This window comes from Salmo trutta, chromosome 13 (assembly GCF_901001165.1).
Source record: "Salmo trutta chromosome 13, fSalTru1.1, whole genome shotgun sequence".
In the NCBI taxonomy this organism is placed as follows: Eukaryota; Metazoa; Chordata; class Actinopteri; order Salmoniformes; family Salmonidae; genus Salmo; species Salmo trutta.
Genome location: NC_042969.1, coordinates 71,746,655 through 71,767,345, shown reverse-complemented (window position 1 = coordinate 71,767,345; position 20,691 = coordinate 71,746,655). Strand labels below are relative to the sequence as shown.

General features: G+C 43.0%; 1 protein-coding gene across 2 annotated transcripts in view; it reads left to right on the top strand.

Moving 5' to 3' along the window:
* LOC115206470 (seizure protein 6) overlaps positions 1-20,691 on the top strand; it is a 136,012-nt gene that overhangs the window by 75,608 nt on the left and 39,713 nt on the right. For both annotated transcript variants that reach the window (XM_029773505.1, XM_029773506.1), the window contains exon 4: positions 6,260-6,452. In XM_029773505.1, the coding sequence (XP_029629365.1) occupies positions 6,260-6,452 (193 nt within the window). The remainder of the gene's footprint in view (positions 1-6,259; positions 6,453-20,691) is intronic.

Here is a 20,691-nt window from a genome sequence, read left to right as displayed (position 1 = left end):
AGCCCAACAGTAGCCCAGATACTTAAGAAGTCTCTCAGACACCCGGTTTGTGAATGTGGGCTTTCCAGCTAAGCCAACAAAGGTCCTTACAAGACTGTAATGTCCTCTGACTCAGAGCGAAGTGCTGGTTATTTTCAGTGTTATTTATTTCTATCCCTAACACTTTACTCAGCGGGACAAGTGGCAGTGATGGCAGCCATGTTAGTTCACATCCTGAGTTGCCTCTCATTTTGTGATATGCACCTGCTGTCTCCAGGCAGACACTGACAGGATCAGGCAGTAGATGAGATGACTGACCGGTGACTGCTCCCACATGGTGACACTCACGACACCACAGCCACTCTCTGGAAGTGGCTATAGTCACAGTCACACCTGCTGCCACACAGGCCAATCTCCAGTGCCATGGCTGATAGTCAGAGAGTCTAAGAGAGACTGTGAAATGAAGGAAAGAAGAGAGGGAGGGAGGAAAAGTCCATTACTCATCTCTCCTTCTGCACTCTGTTTGCCTCTTTTGTACTTTGCTATTGTTGGGAGAGGATTTGAAGTTCACCAATGTGACTGAGGCAGGGCTTTTAGATGTGGAGAGTGCAGTACAGCACTTTAGAATATTTTCTGGTGTTTTTTTAAAAGATTTGTCCTGGTCAAGGAGTCAGTGTTGGTAGGTATCTTCAGCCTGCTCACCTGTCTTGGATGCTGTAAGTCTGTAGGCTGTAAGGCAGCTCCCCTCACTCTCCTGTCCCTACCTCTCCCACGTCACCTTGTTGGAGACTTAACAGACCATTTTCAGAGAGGACATAACGACAAAGGGACAGAGTCGATGAATTAAGAGATCAGAAAGGGATTCAAGAGGTCTTTTGAGATTTAGAGACAGAACAAGGAGGACATAGAGAAAGAAAGGAAATAAATAAGGGAGGGAGAGAGAAGAAGAATTGGGAAGCAGAGTTGCCTTCCAGAGTGTTTCAGTTGGATGACTAACAGGATCAATATAACACCATGTTAATAAATACTGCCGTAGGCTCCTTCCTCTCTATTAGGATTTGTTCTAATGTTCGATCAGAATGTTGTCCTCTTAATTCAGCTCATTTGGACAATGAGATCTGGATACAGCAGCTATTAACATCAGTAAAACAGGCCAACAATGAGAATAAGTGGACAGCTAATGCTTTTCTGATGCTCTACTCTCCACCTTGGAAATAATAGTGTAGAGGAGATACAGATTTACCACTACAGTACATAAACTGCATACAGAAAAAGCAACTTTCAATTAAAAGTTTCTGTGTGGAACAGAGGTGGATTACTGGACATCTATTGCATGAAACAACATTTGCCACTGAAATGCTGTCACACTGAATATAAAGTATTCCATATTTATTAGGTACACCTGCTCTTTCCATGACCAGGTGAATCAAGGTGAAAGATATGATCCCTTATTGATGGCACCTGTTAAATCCATTTCAATCAGTTAAGATGAAGGGTAGGAGAGCGGTTAAATAAGGATTTTTAAGACTTAAGACAATTGAGACATGGATTGTGTATGTGTGTCATTCAGAGGGTGAATCGCCAAGACAAAATATTTAAGTGCCTTTGAACAGGATATGGTAGTAGGTACCAGGCGCACCGGTTTTAGTGTGTCAAGAACTGCAATGCTGCTGGGTTTTCCATAAGCAACAGTTTTCCCTTGTCTATCAAGAATTGTCCACCACCCAAAGGACATCCAGACAACTTGGCACAACTGTGGGAAGCATTGGAGTCAACATGGGCCAGCATCCCTGTGGAATGCTTTCAAGACCTTGTAGAGTCTATGCCTCAATGAACTGAGGCTGTTCTGAGGGCAAAACGGGATGCAACTCAATATTAAGAAGGTGTTCTTAATGTTTGGTATACTCAGTTTATTATGATAGGCCTCTCACAGCATGGCTACAAATGATTTCCATTCACTCCATATAACCTAACTCTTATTTTCACGTTGTTGCTGGCTTTTCCTTGCCCTACGACTTTTTGTCCCTTGTCTATAATTTCCCTGCTTAATTCAGGCGTGCTGCATAAAACCAATTTTCCGACAGGCGTGTAGGAATTGTGGTGATAATGAGATCGAAACGGCTGAGGTGAATGTTAAAATGAGATAAGTGCAGACGCGGAAAGCATGTGAATGTTCCATCTCTTAGGAGGATGAGTGAAGCTTAGCCTGTGGGTTTTTTACCCTCGTTGCTCTTATACTCTCTGTGGGATGAGAAAGCTAGCTGATAGGATACATTCAGTCGGAGTTGTCTGAGCCTGGACCTGAGTCTTTTGAGGCCACTGGATTTTTCCCCCGAAATCTTCCATACGCAAAAAAAACAGCTTATTTCTCTCAGATTTTGTGCACAAACATGTTATTTCATCCCTGTTGGTGAGCATTTCTCATTTGCCAAGATAATCTATCCACTTGACAGGTGTGGCATATCAAGAAGCAATTAAACAGCATGATCATTACACAGATGCACCTTGTGCTGGGGACAATAAAAGATAACTCTAAAATGTCCACAGATGTCTCAAGTTTTGAGGGAGTATGTAAATTGGCATGCTGACTGCAGGAATGTCAACCAGAGCTGTTGCCAGATAATTAAATATTAATTTCTCTACCGCTGTTGTTTTAGAGAATTTGGCAGTACGTCCAACCGGCCTCACAACCACAGACCACATGTAACCACGCCAGCCCAGGACCCCCACATCTGGCTTTTTCACCTGTGGGATCATCTGAAACTGAGGAGTATTTCTGTCTGTAATAAAGCCCTTTTGTGGGGGTAAACTCATTCTGATTGGCTGGGCCTTGCTCCTCAGTGGCCCTGCCCAGTCATGTGAAATCCATAGATTACGGACCTAATGAATTTATTTCAGTTGACAGATTTTTTTATATGAACTGTAACTTAGCAAAATAGCTGAAATTGTTGCATGTTGCGTAATTTTTTTTGTTCAGTATAGTTTGGTCCCTGCTGTCCAGTTTGCTTCCACATTCTGTAATCTCTTCTCTCTGGAGACAACTACTCAGCTCTTCACCTTCAGCCGACCTTGGCTCAGCAGGAACAACCTCAACAGATCTGCATTCAACCAGCCCCTCGAACCAGGATTACACAGGCGATCAAATAGAAACAGGCAATCAAATAGAAACAGGCTTTAAGGAAGAAAGACTCAGCTCAGGGTGACACTGTGTTCAATTTCCTCTGGAAGAGCTTAACTAATCACTGCTTCTCTCTTACCATTGAGTGGCCTCAGGTCTCATGTAATAGCAACTGTTGTCTGTGACAGCCTTGCCAGACCATTTCAAGGACAGGCATATGAATGCACACAGGAAATCACACAGTCTCCCTTTTTCAGTGTGTATGCCAGGATTTGTACCTTGTGATTTACACAAATCTTAGTTTTTTTTGTGTATGGTATTATGTGTGTTGTGTGGTCTGTATGTTGTGTAGCAGTGTGTGTTGTGTCCAGTGTTGGACCAGGTGTCACTGTGTCAGGTGGCCCAGACAGAAATACCTCAATATTAACCAGCAGAACCATGACTCTCCATGGCCCTGACTGTCTTTTTATCTCCCCACCCTTCCCATCTCCTCCTCCCTCTCTTCTCTTCTCTCTCCTCTCCTCCTCATGGCCCAGTTCTCCTGTCTGGAACAGATGTTAGTGCTGGTGCTCTATCACTTCCCTACCCCCTACTTAATCATTGTCTATAATTAGCTAGCAGCCCACATACTCTAGTACCCTCACAGACACTCACACACGTACCCTCACAGACACTCACACAACGTGGGACCATTTGAAGGAGGGAACGAAGATACCTAATTAGAGGAGCTTTCTCCTTTCTTCTCTTTCTTTTATTCCTCCCTCCTCCCTCTGTTCCTTCTTACCTCTGTAGAGATAGAAGGGCAATCTCTGGAGAGGGGGAGTGGTTTGCTGCAGGGAGAGATACAGGAAGCAGAAAGCATACATCTCCCCACATGCTCTCCAAAATCTGATGTTTATTTTATTGGAAAGTGTCACTTGAATTATTTAGGGTTATTTCATTTTCATGTGTGTCTTTTAAATATATAGTAAGCAACCGAGAATGTTGTGATTGGGACATAGTTGTTTACTCTGGGGGAGGAGCCTAATTAATATTGTAGTAATTCGACTTTAAGGGATTATGATGCTTTTAACCTTAACGTGCTGTTGACCTCCTGTTTGCATATCAACAAAACAAACCATGTCCATGTTGTCAGACAGACGTGTGCTGATCCAGGGATTAGATTAGTGTTAGGTAGACAGTCGGGACTATTATCCCAACAGTATATTGGAAGTATTTCATTGGCATGGGGATTTCAGGATAATGTGATTAGGTTGTGATGACCTTTGTTTAATGGGACTTTTATCCAATGCTGTAGCCATGAGTTAATTAAAACTACATCAACTTGTTGTTGTGCATTATTCAGTGCCTTCGGAAAGTATTCAGACCCCTTGACTTTTTCCACATTTTGTTACGTTACAACCATATTCTAAAATTGATGAAATCATATTTTCCCCGCATCAATCTACACACAATACCACATAATTACAAAACTATTTTTGCAAATGTATAAAAAAAATTAACTGAAATATCACATTTACATTATTATCCAGACCCTTTACTCAGTACTTTGTTTGAAGTACCTTCGGCAGCGACTTCAGCCTTGAGTCTTCTTGGGTATGATCCTCTCAGGCTCTGTCAGGTTAGATGGGGAGTGTCACTGCACAGCATTTTCAGGTCTCTCCAGAGATGTTCGATCGGGTTCAAGTCCGGGGCTCTGGCTGGGCCACTCAAGGACATTCAGAGACTTGTCCCGAAGCCACTCCTGCGTTGTCTTGAACGTGTGCTTTGGGTCGTTGTTAGGTTTAGGTTTCCTCCAGACGTGCAGCTTGGCATTCAGGCCAAAGAGTTCAAACTTGGTTTCATTAGATGAGAGAATCTTGTTTCTCATGGTTCGAGTCCTTTAGGTGTTTTTTGGCAAACTTCAAGCAGGCGATCAGGTGTCTGTCTGGCCACTCTACCATAAAGGCCTGATTGGTGGAGTCCACAGAGGAACTCTGTAGCTCTGTCAGAGTGACCATCGGTTTCTTGGTTACCTCCCTGACCAAGGCCCTTCTCCCCCGATTGCTCAGTTTGGCCGGGCGGCCAATCCTGTCTCGGAGCTCTATGGACAATTCCTTTGGTTTTTGGTTTTTGCTCGGACATGCACTGTCACTGTGGGACCTTATATAGACTGTGTGTGCCTTTCCAAATCATGTCCAATCAATTGAATTTACCACAGGTGGATTCCAATCAAGTTGTAGACACATCTCAAGGATGATCAATGGAAACAGGATGTACCTGAGCTCAATTTCTAGTCTCATAGCAAAGGGTCTGAATACTTATGTAAATAAGGTATTTTAAATGAGCAAACATAAAAAAAAAAGTTTTTGCTTTGTTGTTATGAGGTATTGTGTGAGGAAAATGTTGACAGTTGTTGCTATAGCAGCACTGTCCTCATAAGAGCACAATCACAGAGACTTTATATAGTTACGTGTTTAATAAACACGTCAGATGACCACTCATCATTTTGTGCTAGCTTAAAGGCCCCACGCAGTGCACCTCTCACCTCTCACCCTTTCTCTTTTTATCTGGTCTCTCATTCACGTCAGGGCATTTTGGTGTTTTTTATTCTGCTGTTTTTGATTTTGCTCCTTCTATCTGACACGTCTATTACCCTTTTGGAACAGAGCTTTCACAGGTCAAGGCCTGGAACCATCTTCTGTCACCCAACGTTCACCAATCGTACTCTGGAATTCCAGCTGATGGATTCTGACATATATTGGACTCGGTGTTAATTGTCTGTCATTTCATATATACAGTCTTTCCTTTTTCCATGTTAGATTAACAGCCCGGAAAACTGACTTCTGTTTCTTCCCTTCCTGGGGGAAGGTACTGTAGTTGATAAGATTTTGTATGGAGGGACATGGAGGCATATCTCTTAAGTGTTTTTATATGAGAGTAAACTCAGTGAAGTGACATTGAGACATATCTCTGGGTTTTATATGAGAATAAACTATGCAGAGTGACATGGAGGCATATCTCTTAGGTGCCATCGTATGATGGTAAAACCTCATTGAAGGAGGCAGGCGGCTTCATCTGACCACATTTCTCTGTCATCCTCTTTACAAGTCTATGTACTTGTATGTATTGATGTGTGTCCTTTACTGAACTGGTCCTCTCTGTGTGTGTTTGTCCATGCAGGTGATGAATGTGAGCCTGTGGGAGGGGGAGCAGGTGACGTTTGAGGACGTGGGGGGTGGGGAGCCCTCTGTTCTGGCCAACGAGTCTATCCTGTTGAAGGGCCTGGTGGTACGCAGCTGGAGCAACCAGATCACCATCCACTTCCACAGCCAGAGACAGACCCAGCCTGGGTCCTTCCTGTTCAGATACCAAGGTAAGACCCGAGGGCAACCAAACGCTAAGCACTAGCACAACCACCAACCAAGCACCACAGCACAGCACTAGACCATCAACCTAATCAAATACTGCACAACAACAAACCAAGTTTCAGAATGTGAGTTGTAACCAATGTGAAGTGACAATATAGACAGAGGTTGATTTATCCTCTCCTCCCTCCCCTCCTCCAGCAGCCTCCTCCTGTACACTGGGGCTCACCCTCCTGTACACTAGGGCTCACCCTCCTGTACACTGGGCTCACCCTCCTGTACACTGGGGCTCACCCTCCTGTACACTGGGGCTCACCCTCCTGTACACTGGGGCTCACCCTCCTGTACACTGGGGCTCACCCTCCTGTACACTGGGGCTCACCCTCCTGTACACTGGGGCTCACCCTCCTGTTATCCCTTGTCAACATAATGTGCTCATGTTAGCCACAAAATAACACCGCTGTCAATTGGCAGTATAATCAGGTGGGGAAATTGCTGTGATGATGCTCTTCTAATTGTCATTTACCAGACATGTCAGAAGGAGACTGCATGCAGTTATGAGCCCTGTTGCTTACACATTGTGGTAAAATAGAAAACCAACTTTACAAATATTTTTTTCAGATTCTTTTGTTTTTGTGAGTTAATGAACTGTGGCAGGTTTGTAAATGGGGTAGTGCCATTCCGAACAATGCCTAGATTACCGGTTGAATAAGAATTGCATTTCCTGCTCACCCATCCCTCTCTGAATCATGCTATGCCCCCCTCCTCTCTCTCCTTCTCTCTTTTCCTCTCTCTCTCTCCTTAGCGAGTTGTGTGGGTGGTATTCACCACCCAGTGAGGGGGACCTTCATGGCTTTCTGTGGCAGGCTTCAGCTGCTCTATTAAATAGCATGGCAATCATACGGCAGGGCACGGCGCAGCGCCACCGATAATAACTTTCTGCTTCTTTACAAAACTTCCAATTACCTGACACAGTGGTCCCCCCACCACCACCCCCCCCACCCCCACCCCCATCCCCCCACCCCCTCCTCTGCTCGACCTGTTTGATATTCTCTGAGCAGCGCGTCGTGCTGATCTAGGCTGGCTATATGAGGGTGGCCTATAACTATTTCCCCCTGTCTGTGACGTACAGTATGGTGCGTTCTGTAGCAGACAGAAATAAAATAACTTAGGGAGAGTAATTTGATGACATCTGGTATGTTCATAGAGGGAATCTCTTTTTCTTTTTCTCTGTCTCTTTATCTCCCTCTCGCTCTCTTCCTCTCTCTCACTCCCTCCCTTCCTCGCTCAATGTTAATAATACAAAATTTGGTTCTCGGGGCATGCTGAGTAATTAGCATATAATGGGGTCACCTTAATCACAAGTGCATTAAATCTCAATGAAACACTGCCTGGAAACAAATTGACTTCCCATTAGAATACATCAAATTTAAGTTATGGATACATAAATCAAGTAGTCAGCCATCTTTCTGCATGCCTCTGGCAGAATGAGAGTTATCCTACACTAAGACAGTGCTTGGTTAGGGGAATTGTTTGCTCAAATACCAATATTCATGGTTTTCCACTTACTTTGGCCTTTGCAGTTTTTTCTTTTGGTATAGGCTGCCTATACAAGCTCTGAAGGCAAAACATTGCTCTTCTAATTGCTTTGGAGTCACTTTGAGGACATTGTCAGGCTTTTAAGAGCATACTACAATGTTCCCTGTTAGCTTTCATGCATTTCTAATCCAAGGAGGCTCTTGATTTGTTCAGAAAGATATGTAATTTGATATTTAACACTTAAACACCAACGTCTATGTTAATAACATTTCATCTCAAAGTAAGATAAAGTCTGATTATCTGCTAGATGACATAAGCAGGAGAGGGAGAGTGGTAACATGTTCATTTATACACCTTGACAGTTTTACGTGTATTGAGATGATTGCTCTGATATTACAATCTCTTTGCTCTGCAAAGCACCTTGTCCCGTAATGAGGTGTGGAGAATGTGATCAGACAACCAGTGAGCAGGAGACTGATTTGTTTTAAAGATGGAAACCAGGCTAGTGTCTGTGATTAAATCATGCATCATCATCACCTCAGCCACGCTCAAGGTCCTAAACGACATCATAACCGCCATCGATAAGAGACATTACTGTGCAGCCGTATTCATCGACCTGGCCAAGGCTTTCGACTCTGTCAATCACCACATTCTTATTGGCAGACTCGACAGCCTTGGTTTCTCAAATGATTGCCTCGCCTGGTTTACCAACTACTTCTCTGATAGAGTTCAGTGTGTCAAATCGGAGGGCCTGTTGTCCGGACCTCTGGCAGTCTCTATGGGTGTGCCACAGGGTTCAATTCTCGGGCCGACTCTCTTCTCTGTATACATCAATGATGTCGCTCTTGCTGCTGGTAATTCTCTGATCCACTTCTACGCAGACGACACCATTCTGTATACTTCTGGCCCCTCTTTAGACACTGTTAACAAACCTCCAGACGAGCTTCAATGCCATACACCTCTCCTTCCATGGCCTCCAACTGCTCTTAAACGCAAGTAAAACTAAATGCATGCTATTCAATTGATCACTGCCCGCACCTGCTCGCCCGTCCAGCATCACTACTCTGGATGGCTCTGACTTAGAATACGTGGACAACTACAAATACCTAGGTATCTGGTTAGACCGTAAACTCTCCAGACTCACATTAAGCATCTCCAATCCAAAATGTAATCTACAATCGGCTTCCTATATTGCAACAAAGCATCCTTCACTCATGCTGCCAAACATACCCGCGTAAAACTGACCATCCTACCGATCCTCGACTTCGGTGACGTCATCTATAAAATAGCCTCCAACACTCTACTCAACAAATTGGATGCAGTCTATCACAGTGCCATCCGTTTTGTCACCAAATCCCCATACACTATCCACCACTGCGACCTGTACGCTCTCGTTGCTTGGCCCTCGCGTCATACTCGTCGCCAAACCCACTGGCTACAGGTTATCTACAAGTCCCTGCTAGGTAAAGCCCCGCCTTATCTTAGCTGACTGGTCACCATAACAGCACCCACTCGTAGCACACGCTCCAGCAGGTATATCTCACTGGTCACCCCCAATGCCAATTCCTCCTTTGGTCGTCTTTCCTTCCAGTTTTCTGTTGCCAATGACTGGAACGAACTGCAAAAATCTCTGAAGCTGGAGACTCATATCTCCCTCACTAGCTTTAAGCACCAGCTGTCAGAGCAGCTCACAGATCACTGCACCTGTACATAGCCCATCTGTAAACAGCCCATCTATCTACCTACCTCATCCCCATACTGTATTTATTTATTTATCTTGCTCCTTTGCACCCCAGTATCTCTACTTGCACATTCATCTTCTGCACATCTACCATTCTGGTGTTTAAATGCTATATTGTAATTACTTCGCCACCATGGCTTATTTATTGCCTTAACTCCCTTATCTTACATCATTTGCACTCACTGTATATAGACTTTTTGTTTTCTTTTGTTCTACTGTATTATTGACTATATGTTTTGTTTATTCCATGTGTAACTCTGTGTTGTTGTATGTGTCGAATTGCTATGCTTTATCTTGGCCAGGTCGCAGTTGCAAATGAGAACTTGTTCTCAACTAGCCTACCTGGTTAAATAAAGGTGAAATAAAATTTCAAAAAATAAATCTCCTCTGGCTGAGGTAACCGGTGATGAATTCACTACTGTCTTACTAGATCATTCCTGGAGGAAGATTGATCAAACAGTGAATTTGAGGGAACTAAAGAGCGAGTTGTGTTGATCATTGCGGGTGCTATGAACATTTGTTCAGTATTTATGAAGCACACATATGTAAATTAGTTTTGTATTGGTATTTTTTTTTTAAATCAACTAGCCTAGGATAAGTGTAATGCTTGCTCTCCTGTCTTGTCTTATCTATTTTCTATCACCATTTTGAGTACCTTTGTCACGTCCTGACCATAGTAAGATGTTATTTTCTATGGTAGAGTAGGTCAGGGCATGACAGGGGGTGTTTTGTGTTTTTCTATGTTTTGTATATCTATGTTTAGGTTCTAGTTTTTCTATTTCTATGTTGTTGTTTTTTGGGATGATCTCCAATTAGAGGCAGCTGGTCCTCGTTGTCTCTAATTGGAGATCATACTTAAGTCGTTTTTTCCCCCCCACCTGTGTTGGTGGGTAGTTGTCTTCTGTTTAGTTTATGTACCTGACAGAACTGTGCACTTTCATTTTTCCCTTTGTTATTTTTCCTTCAGTGTTTTGAGTTATAAGAAATATTCATCATGAGCAATCAACACGCTGCGCTTTGGTCCCCTCTCTACGACAGCCGTTACAACCTTAAATACTTCTCTCTGTCTCTCTCTCTCTCTTCATGTAGTTTGCTTTACTTCATCATACATCATTAGAGCTGTATGTTAGTCATCTAGTGTAGAAGGCCAGTTCTGAGCATCCATTACTGGCACAGTGTACTGTAGCTCTATTGGCATGGAAACACACTAGTGTTTATCAAAGCTTCAGCTACCATCTCCCATTTGGACAACAGTCATAAGAGCAGTAATTACCTGTGGATAGATTTTAAGCAGCAGGTAATAATATGGTAATATCACCATCATCTATCAGTGGAGAGAGTCTTTATTTACCAGCTGCTCTGGGACTAAGATCAATGAAACAAGAGGAAAACAAGAATTAAGTGGAGGAAAACACTCTCCACACAGATTTGGGATAAAAGTTGGTGATCAAGACCTTGTTCCAACACCTCCGCTTGGCAGCTGTTTAGTAACAGCCTTTCAAAGACTTGGGAGAAAGTGTGAAACTCAGCACGAAACCTACCCAACACTTGTTTCCTTTCTTTGTCTCCTTTTCTTCATAACCACTATCTGAGAGTATTGGGGCATCATCATCACTAACATCAAGTTACTTGCCTGGTATTTAGAAGTTAGACACCTAAGAGAGTTAGAGAGGGAGAGAGAGATGAAGAAGGAGAAGAGAGAGAGAGAGAGTGTGTGTGTGAGTGCCATGCGTGTATACACATACACAAGTTAAAGTAGAGGGCAGTCGGCAGAAACATGTCCCTTCCCAGGCTCCCCTCACCTCTGGTGACGTCTCACTACTGACAGTCACATCTGTCTGTGTCGTCCCCTCGACCCAGAGCTCCACAGGCTTCCTGCCCCCTGGGGTACAACTCCAGCTCCACAGGCTTCCTGCCCCCTGGGGTACCACTCCAGCTCCACAGGCTTCCTGCCCCCTGGGGTACCACTCCAGCTCCAAGGGCTTCCTGCCCCCTGGGATACAACTCCAGCTCCAAGGACTTCCTGCCCCCTGGGGTACCACTCCAGTTCCACACCATGCTCTGTCCCCTGGGTTACAACGCCAGCTCCAAGGGCTTCCTGCCCCCTGGGGTACAACTCCAGCTCCAAGGGCTTCCTGCCCCCTGGGATACAACTCCAGCTCCATGCCTCTCTTTGTCCCCTGGGTTACAACTTCAGCTCCACGCCGCTCTATGTCCCCTGGGGTACAACACCAGTTCCACGGCGCTCTCTGTCCCCTGGGGTACAACTCCAGTTCTACGGCGCTGTCGGTCTCTCACACAATTGTTTATCAGCCCCTCCATCGCTTCCCCACTGAGACAGTCCGTCTGATGGTGCAAAGACTAGGCCAGATCAGGGCCAACCCAAGACCCATCCACACACATATTACATATACAGTAGACCCATCCACACACATATTACATATACAGTAGACCCATCCACACACATATTACATATACAGTAGATGGGATTAGAATACAAATAACACACTTCTCATTTTATGATTGAACATTCATGAGACTGTAGCCCACACAGATCAGAACAGTATTATCTGTATAGTTCTTGTGATTTAATGTGGAAAACAATATTTGTTTCACCCTTCACTCTCCCCTACACCACATTCCCCAGTGTTCCTCAGTCTCCTGCCAAATGCTGCTGTTAGCCTGCCTGCCAGTCATTAGGTCTCTACTGCCTCTCCTGTCAACAAATACATCTCAATTAATCCACTGATGAAATATGGAGAAGGGCGGAGTGGTTGCCGAAACGATCAATAGTGACTTAACTCAGCTTAGAAATTCCTGCCCAATTTCAGCAATACAGTGGTTATAGTTTTGGCACACCCTCTAAGGTCATGTAAGACTAGATGACACTGGTTTTCATAAATAGTGTCATTGGCTTGAACCCACTATCTCTACTGACAGATAAATGTCAAAACAATTCACTGTAATTCAGAACAAACCATGAAGCTTCCAACAATTGACAAGAAGGTCACAGCAATTGTCACGTCCTGGCCAGTATAAGGGTTAATTGTCATTGTAGTTTGGTCAGGACGTGGCAGAGGGTATTCGTTTTATGTGGTTTGGGGTGGTGTGTTTGTTGAAGGGGCATTTGATTTAAGTATTCTGAGATTTGTTGGGCACTGTCTGATATTCATGTATTCTATGTTTAGTCTAGTGAGTCTGTTTCTATGTTTGGTTAATTGGGGTTGGGACTCTCAGTTGAAGGCAGGTGTTGTCTATTTGCCTTTGATTGAGAGTCCCATATATTAGGGTGTGTTTGTGTTTGTCATGTGTGGGAGATTGTTCTGTGTTTAGCCTTGTGCCTTGCCAGACTCTTTTGTTGATCGTTCGTTCTTTTGTTATTTTGGTGTTCATTTTGAATGTATTAAACATCAAGATGAGCATACACATACCTACTGCATTTTGGTCCTCCTTTACCAACGACAACCGTGACAGCAATCTTCTATAGACAATTTGGGTCCTGAGACAAAACCAGTTGAGAACCACTGCTCTAGAAGATCATTTGAGGTTAATAACAGACCCTTTTCCATAAGACAAAGGCCTTCTGGATTTGTAAAACCTGCATTTACAGAACCAGGTAATCAGGCAGGAAAATCTGTTTTTGAGATGGAATTGGAGTCTTTTCACCTACAGTTGAAGTCATAAGATTACATACACTTAGGTTGGAGTCATTAAAACTCATTTTTCAACCACTCCACAAATTTCTTGTTAACAAACTATAGTTTTGGCAAGTCGGTTAGGACATCTACTTTGTGCATGACACAAGTCATTTTTCCAACAATTGTTTACAGACAGATTATTACACTTATAATTCACTGTATGACAATTCCAGTGGGTCAGAAGTTTACATACACTAAGTTGACTGTGCCTTTAAACAGACTGGGAAATTCCAGAAAATTATGTCATGGCTTTAAATGCTTCTGATAGGCTAATTGACATCATTTGAGTCAATTGGAGGTGTACCTGTGGATGTATTTCAAGGCCTACCTTCAAACTCAGTGCCTTCGCTTGACATCATGGGAAAATAAATAAAAAAATCAGCCAAGACCTCAGAAAAGAATTGTAAACCTCCACAAGTCTGGTTCATCCTTGGGAGCAATTTCCAAATGCCTGAAGGTACCACGTTCATCTGTACATACAAAAGTACGCAAGTATAAACACCATGGGACCACGCAGCTGTCATACGGCTCAGGAAGGAGACGCATTCTGTCTCCAAGAGATGAACGTCCTTTGGTGCGAGAAGTGCAAATCAATCCTAGAAGAGCAGCAAAGGTGCTGTGAAGGTGCTGGAGGAAATAAGTACAAAAGTATCTGTATTCACAGAAAAACGAGTCCTATATCGACATAACCTGAAAGGCTGCTCAGCAAGGAAGAAGCCACTGCTCCAAAACCGGCATAAAAAGGCCAGACTACGGTTTGCAACTGCACATGGGGACAAAGATTGTACTTTTTGGAGATATGTCTGACGAAACAAAAATAGAACTGTTTGGCCATAATGACCATCGTTATGTTTGGAGGAAAAAGGGGAGGCTTGCAAGCCGAAGAACACCATCCCAACCGTAAAGCACAGCATCATGTTGTGGGGGTGCTTTGCTGCAGGAGGGACTGGTGCACTTCACAAAATAGATGGCATCAGGAGGGAGGAAAGTTATGTGGATATATTGAAGCAACATCTCAAGACATCAGTCAGGAAGTTAAAGCTTGGTCGCAAATTGATCTTCCAAATGGACATTGATCCCAAGTATACTTCCAAAGTTGTGGCAAAATGGCATAAGGACAACGAGTCAAGGTATTGGAGTGGCCATCACAAAGCCCTGACCTCAATCCTTTAGAACATTTGTGGGCAGAACTGAAAAAGCGTGTGGGAACAAGGAGGCCTACAAAACTGACTCAGTTACACCAACTTTGTCAGGAGGAATGGGCCCAACTTATTGTGGGATGCTTGTGGAAGGCTACCCGAAATGTTTGACCCAAGTTAAACGGGCTCGTCCCGTATGCGGGACGGACTTCCAGCGAAAAATCCTATCTCCATTAGCATAACGAAATGTAAGATATATATTTTTTCAAATATAGGACTATGTTATATCGTTTTATAGATACACCTCTCCTGAATCGAACCACGTTGTCCGATTTCAAAAAGGCTTTACAGCAAAAGCAAAACATTAGATTATGTTAGAGGAGTATATCGTAAAAGTAGCCACATAGCCATTTTCCGACCAACCGCATGCATCACAAATAACCAAAAAACAGCTAAATGCAGCACTAACCTTTGACAATCTTCATCAGATGACACTCCTAGGACATCATGTTACACAATACATGCATTCTTTTGTTCGATAAAGTTCATATTTATATATAAAAACAGCATTTTACATCGGCGCATAACGTTGACTAACTATTTTCCCTCAAATACGTCCGGTGAAACAGCGCTACGATTTACTAAATTACAATTCGAAAACATTTTTCAAATGTAATATTGTCATTCTAAGATTTATAGATGAATATCTCTTGAAAGCACCTGTAATTGTCACGGTTGTCGTCGGTGAAGGAGGACCAATACGCAGCAGGTATGTGTATGCTCATCTTAAATGATTATTTATTTTCAAAAATTGAATACAAAAATAACAAAAACACGAGAACTAACGAACGAACAACAAACAGTCTGGCAAAGCCTAAAGCTCAACACAGAACAATCACCCACAAAAATCCAAACACAAACACACCCTACTATATGGGACTCTCAATCAAAGGCAGATAGACAACACCTGCCTTCAACTGAGAGTCCCAACCCCAATTAACCTAACATAGACATACACTCACTAGACTCCACATAGAAATACTTAAACATAAACCAAAACCCGGAATTACTAAATCAACCACCCTTTTAACAAAACACACCACCCTGAACCACATAAAACAAATACCCTCTGCCACGCCCTGACCAAACTACAAAAACAATTAACCTTATACTGGCCAGGACGTGACAGTAATGCCCGATTTAAAAATAACTTTACTGGGTAATCACACTTTGCGATAAAAGGGGATGCGATACTCAGAAAATAGGCTAGCAATACAGGTCAGCGCCATCTTGGAATAATCGCATATCAAATCTAGTCTTGTATACTATTGTCAATAATCCCTTAACTTTGATTATCTTCATCAGAAAGCCCTTCCAGGAATCCCAGGTCCACAACAAATGTATTTTCGTTCGAAAAAGTTAATCCTTTATGTTCCAATAGCTTGTTCTTGTTAGCGCGTTCTGAAGGCTGCACCAAAAGTTCCATCGTGCGCGGGACTCCACTTTCAACAAAATGCATTTTTTTTTTATTTAGGTTCGTTCAAACATGTCAAACATTATATAACATAAATCTTTAGGGCCTTTTTCAACCAGAGCTCCAACAAGATTCAAGGGGGACGATTGCATTGTCTTTCAAAACGTTTCGAAAGGGGAGGGTAGCCAGGGGCGCCGGCGTCATATTGGTGATGGCCCTCCTCATGTGACCACTTTCCACAGACTCTCATTCTGTCAGTTTTCACAGTAGAAGGCTCAAATCACTTTGTAAAGACTGGGGACATCTAGTGGAAGCAATAGGAAGTGCTCAATGAACCATTGCTCACTGTGTGATTTACAGGCAAAGTGATGAAGTTGAGTCCGCAATTCAGAATTCCACATCCTGTTACGATCTGTCTCGGGGTTTTGACTGCCATATGAGTTCTGTTATACTCACAGACACCATTCAAACAGTTGTAGAAACTTTAGGGTGTTTTCTATCCACAAGTATTAATTATATGCATATCCTAGCTTCTGAGTTTGAGTAGGAGGTCGTTTAAAATGGGCACGAATTATTTTCAAAAATCGCTGTAGCGTCCCCTATCCTAGGCGACCGTCAAGAGGTTAAAGGCAATGCTACCGAATACTAATTGAGTGTATGTAAACTTCTGACCCACTGGGAATGTGATGAAAGAAGTAAAATCTGAAATAAATTATTCTCTCTACTATTATTCTGACATTTTACCTTCTTAAAATAAAGAGTTGATCCTAACTGTTCTAAGACAGGACATTTTTACTAGGATTAAATGTCAGGAATTTTGAAAAACTGAGTTTAAATATATTTGGCTAAGGTGTATGTAAACTTCCAACTACAACTGTATATCTGCATTCAATACACAAATGGCTGTCATTGAATTGCACATATTTTCCACACACGGATGCCTAAGTGGGTAAAGTGTTGAGTAAAAAGGAGAGCATTTTAGATTGACATGAATTAGTAGCAGACTCAGTAGTGTGGCTGATGTGTGTGGTGGCAGAGGGAGCAGTGGGATTGAAGTGGAGTGTATCTCTGTCAAACTCTTTGAAACGTGGCCTTGGTCCCTTGTGGCCATCTTCAGACACACTTCACATCACAGCCACCAGGCGTGCAGTACGTTAGACAAGCGTCCCCCGACACCCTGTCAGACAGACACGTCAGAAATGCTGCCACTGGACGACGCAAGATTAGGACCCACTGACCCTCAACAACAATCTTTGTTCTCTTGTCTAGTACTCTCTCTCTCTCTCTCTCTCTCTCTCTCTCTCTCTCTCTCTCTCTCTCTCTCTCTCTCTCTTTCTCTCTCTTATCTTTCACTGTTTGGTAACCTACAAGTCTGGTTGCTTATCATTCCCTTGTAGCTAGAACCCCATGTTTAATCCTTTTTTAATGAAAACCATTAAAATGGTGGCAAATTGATTTCAAACTTCCACTGATATAATGATATTTTTAAAATTCACTTTGTCCTCGCCCAGTTAATAGTGATCCATCTCCTTATTATTAAACTATCGTTGAGAAGTAATTACAGCCAGAGGATTTCACGTTAACTTAATAGTAGAACAGAATAGATTCTTACTAAATTCAATTACCACCATATTAATGCTTAATAAGAAGGGAAATAGCATGAAATTTAACGGCAGCAAACAGAATTACGTATTCAAAAGAGCCGGTCAAGCATAAACAAGGCACGGACTGATAAGAACCAAACCCTGCTTAACGACAATAAACGGGGCTTGTCAATGAACACACAGCAGTGTAATAATGAATTAACTACCGTTAGGATTAGTCATTTCGTTTTGTAAGGTAAAGGTAAAGGTAATAAAATACACCAAATTCCAAAGTACCGCCAAACTGCTGACTAACGCTCTAATGTGTAAGGCACCTATGAAATATAACAACAATAAGCAGAGGAGTCACAGAGGAAGGTTCATGAGAATGTTTGTCATTGCAGTTCCTTGTCAGGGTTGATTAACAGGCCATCTGTGCATCCTGATTCTGGTCTACATATTTCCAAAGCAGAGCAGAAGTGAAGACATTAACATGTCCACCACGCATTATTATGTCTAGCAATAATCATCCCACTAAGAGAGGTAGTATGACCGATTCTCCTCTACTGCCTTTCATGTGTTTGCATCCTAATGATTCTGTCCCCACAGGTCAGTCTGTGATGATGGGATGTTTTAAGTCTATTGGTGATAGTGATCCATCCAGGCCACCTCAGAATAACCCAAACCTACGGCTAAGCATCCAGCTAATCATAAAATAAACAAAATATAGGGTTCATTTGGTGACTTTTTCTGTGTGAGACTTGAACTCTGCTCGATGCCCAGTGAATGTGGAACAGACATCAATCAAACCCCAACATTTCACAGACCCACACCATCTGTGTGTCCAGTCAGTCTGTCTTTCAGTCATTCTGCTGTATTTCAGCCCCCCCTCTCTCTCTTCGGTCCTTTTCTTTATAGACCCCACATCACAATCTCATTAGCATTAGCAAAGACATATAAAAACTGAGGATCGTGGGTTTTTAACTGCAACGGCAACCGATAGTCTATTTTTAATGAAGTTTTTAATGAAGTTATTATATTTGCTGGCAGTTAGCTCCTATAGCAACTCCATGGTGCTCCATGGTGCTCTGCTGTAGTGAGACATTTCATGGATTCACATTATTACACCATACGCCCATTACCGAGAGAGCATGAAAGCATGCTGTAAATTTAATGAAGCATGAGCTTTTTATTGCCTTTGTACTTTTGGCACCTGAGGTTTGAGTGGGATTGAGAGGTGTGTTGCTACTGTAGTATTTCCATGGGAACGAGATAGACTTGTGTGTCTATGAAGTCTCTGTAAGACCAGGGTACAATGAAGTCTCTGTAAGACCAGGGTACAATGAAGTCTCTGTAAGACCAGGGTACAATGAAGTCTCTGTAAGACCAGGGTACAATGAAGTCTCTGTAAGACCAGGGTACAATGAAGTCTCTGTAAGACCAGGGTACAATGAAGTCTCTGTAAGACCAGGGTACAATGAAGTCTCTGTAAGACCAGGGTACAATGAAGTCTCTGTAAGACCAGGGTACAATGAAGTCTCTGTAAGACCAGGGTACAATGAAGTCTCTGTAAGACCAGGGTACAATGAAGTCTCTGTAAGACCAGGGTACAATGAAGTCTCTGTAAGACCAGGGTACTATGAAGTCTCTGTAAGACCAGGGTACAATGAAGTCTCTGTAAGACCAGGGTACAATGAAGTCTCTGTAAGACCAGGGTACAATGAAGTCTCTGTAAGACCAGGGTACAATGAAGTCTCTGTAAGACCAGGGTACTATGAAGTCTCTGTAAGACCAGGGTACAATGAAGTCTCTGTAAGACCAGGGTACAATGAAGTCTCTGTAAGACCAGGGTACAATGAAGTCTCTGTAAGACCAGGGTACAATGAAGTCTCTGTAAGACCAGGGTACAATGAAGTCTCTGTAAGACCAGGGTACAATGAAGTCTCTGTAAGACCAGGGTACAATGAAGTCTCTGTAAGACCAGGGTACAATGAAGTCTCTGTAAGACCAGGGTACAATGAAGTCTCTGTAAGACCAGGGTACTATGAAGTCTCTGTAAGACCAGGGTACTATGAAGTCTCTGTAAGACCAGGGTACTATGAAGTCTCTGTAAGACCAGGGTACTATGAAGTCTCTGTAAGACCAGGGTACTATGAAGTCTCTGTAAGACCAGGGTACAATGAAGTCTCTGTAAGACCAGGGTACAATGAAGTCTCTGTAAGACCAGGGTACAATGAAGTCTCTGTAAGACCAGGGTACAATGAAGTCTCTGTAAGACCAGGGTACAAAGAAGTCTCTGTAAGACCAGGGTACAATGAAGTCTCTGTAAGACCAGGGTACAATGAAGTCTCTGTAAGACCAGGGTACAATGAAGTCTCTGTAAGACCAGGGTACAATGAAGTCTCTGTAAGACCAGGGTACAATGAAGTCTCTGTAAGACCAGGGTACAATGAAGTCTCTGTAAGACCAGGGTACAATGAAGTCTCTGTAAGACCAGGGTACAATGAAGTCTCTGTAAGACCAGGGTACAATGAAGTCTCTGTAAGACCAGGGTACAATGAAGTCTCTGTAAGACCAGGGTACAATGAAGTCTCTGTAAGACCAGGGTACAATGAAGTCTCTGTAAGACCAGGGTACAATGAAGTCTCTGTAAGACCAGGGTACAATGAAGTCTCTGTAAGACCAGGGTACAATGAAGTCTCTGTAAGACCAGGGTACAATGAAGTCTCTGTAAGACCAGGGTACAATGAAGTCTCTGTAAGACCAGGGTACAATGAAGTCTCTGTAAGACCAGGGTACAATGAAGTCTCTGTAAGACCAGGGTACAATGAAGTCTCTGTAAGACCAGGGTACAATGAAGTCTCTGTAAGACCAGGGTACAATGAAGTCTCTGTAAGACCAGGGTACAATGAAGTCTCTGTAAGACCAGGGTACAATGAAGTCTCTGTAAGACCAGGGTACAATGAAGTCTCTGTAAGACCAGGGTACAATGAGGTCTCTGTAAGACCAGGGTACAATGAAGTCTCTGTAAGACCAGGGTACAATGAAGTCTCTGTAAGACCAGGGTACAATG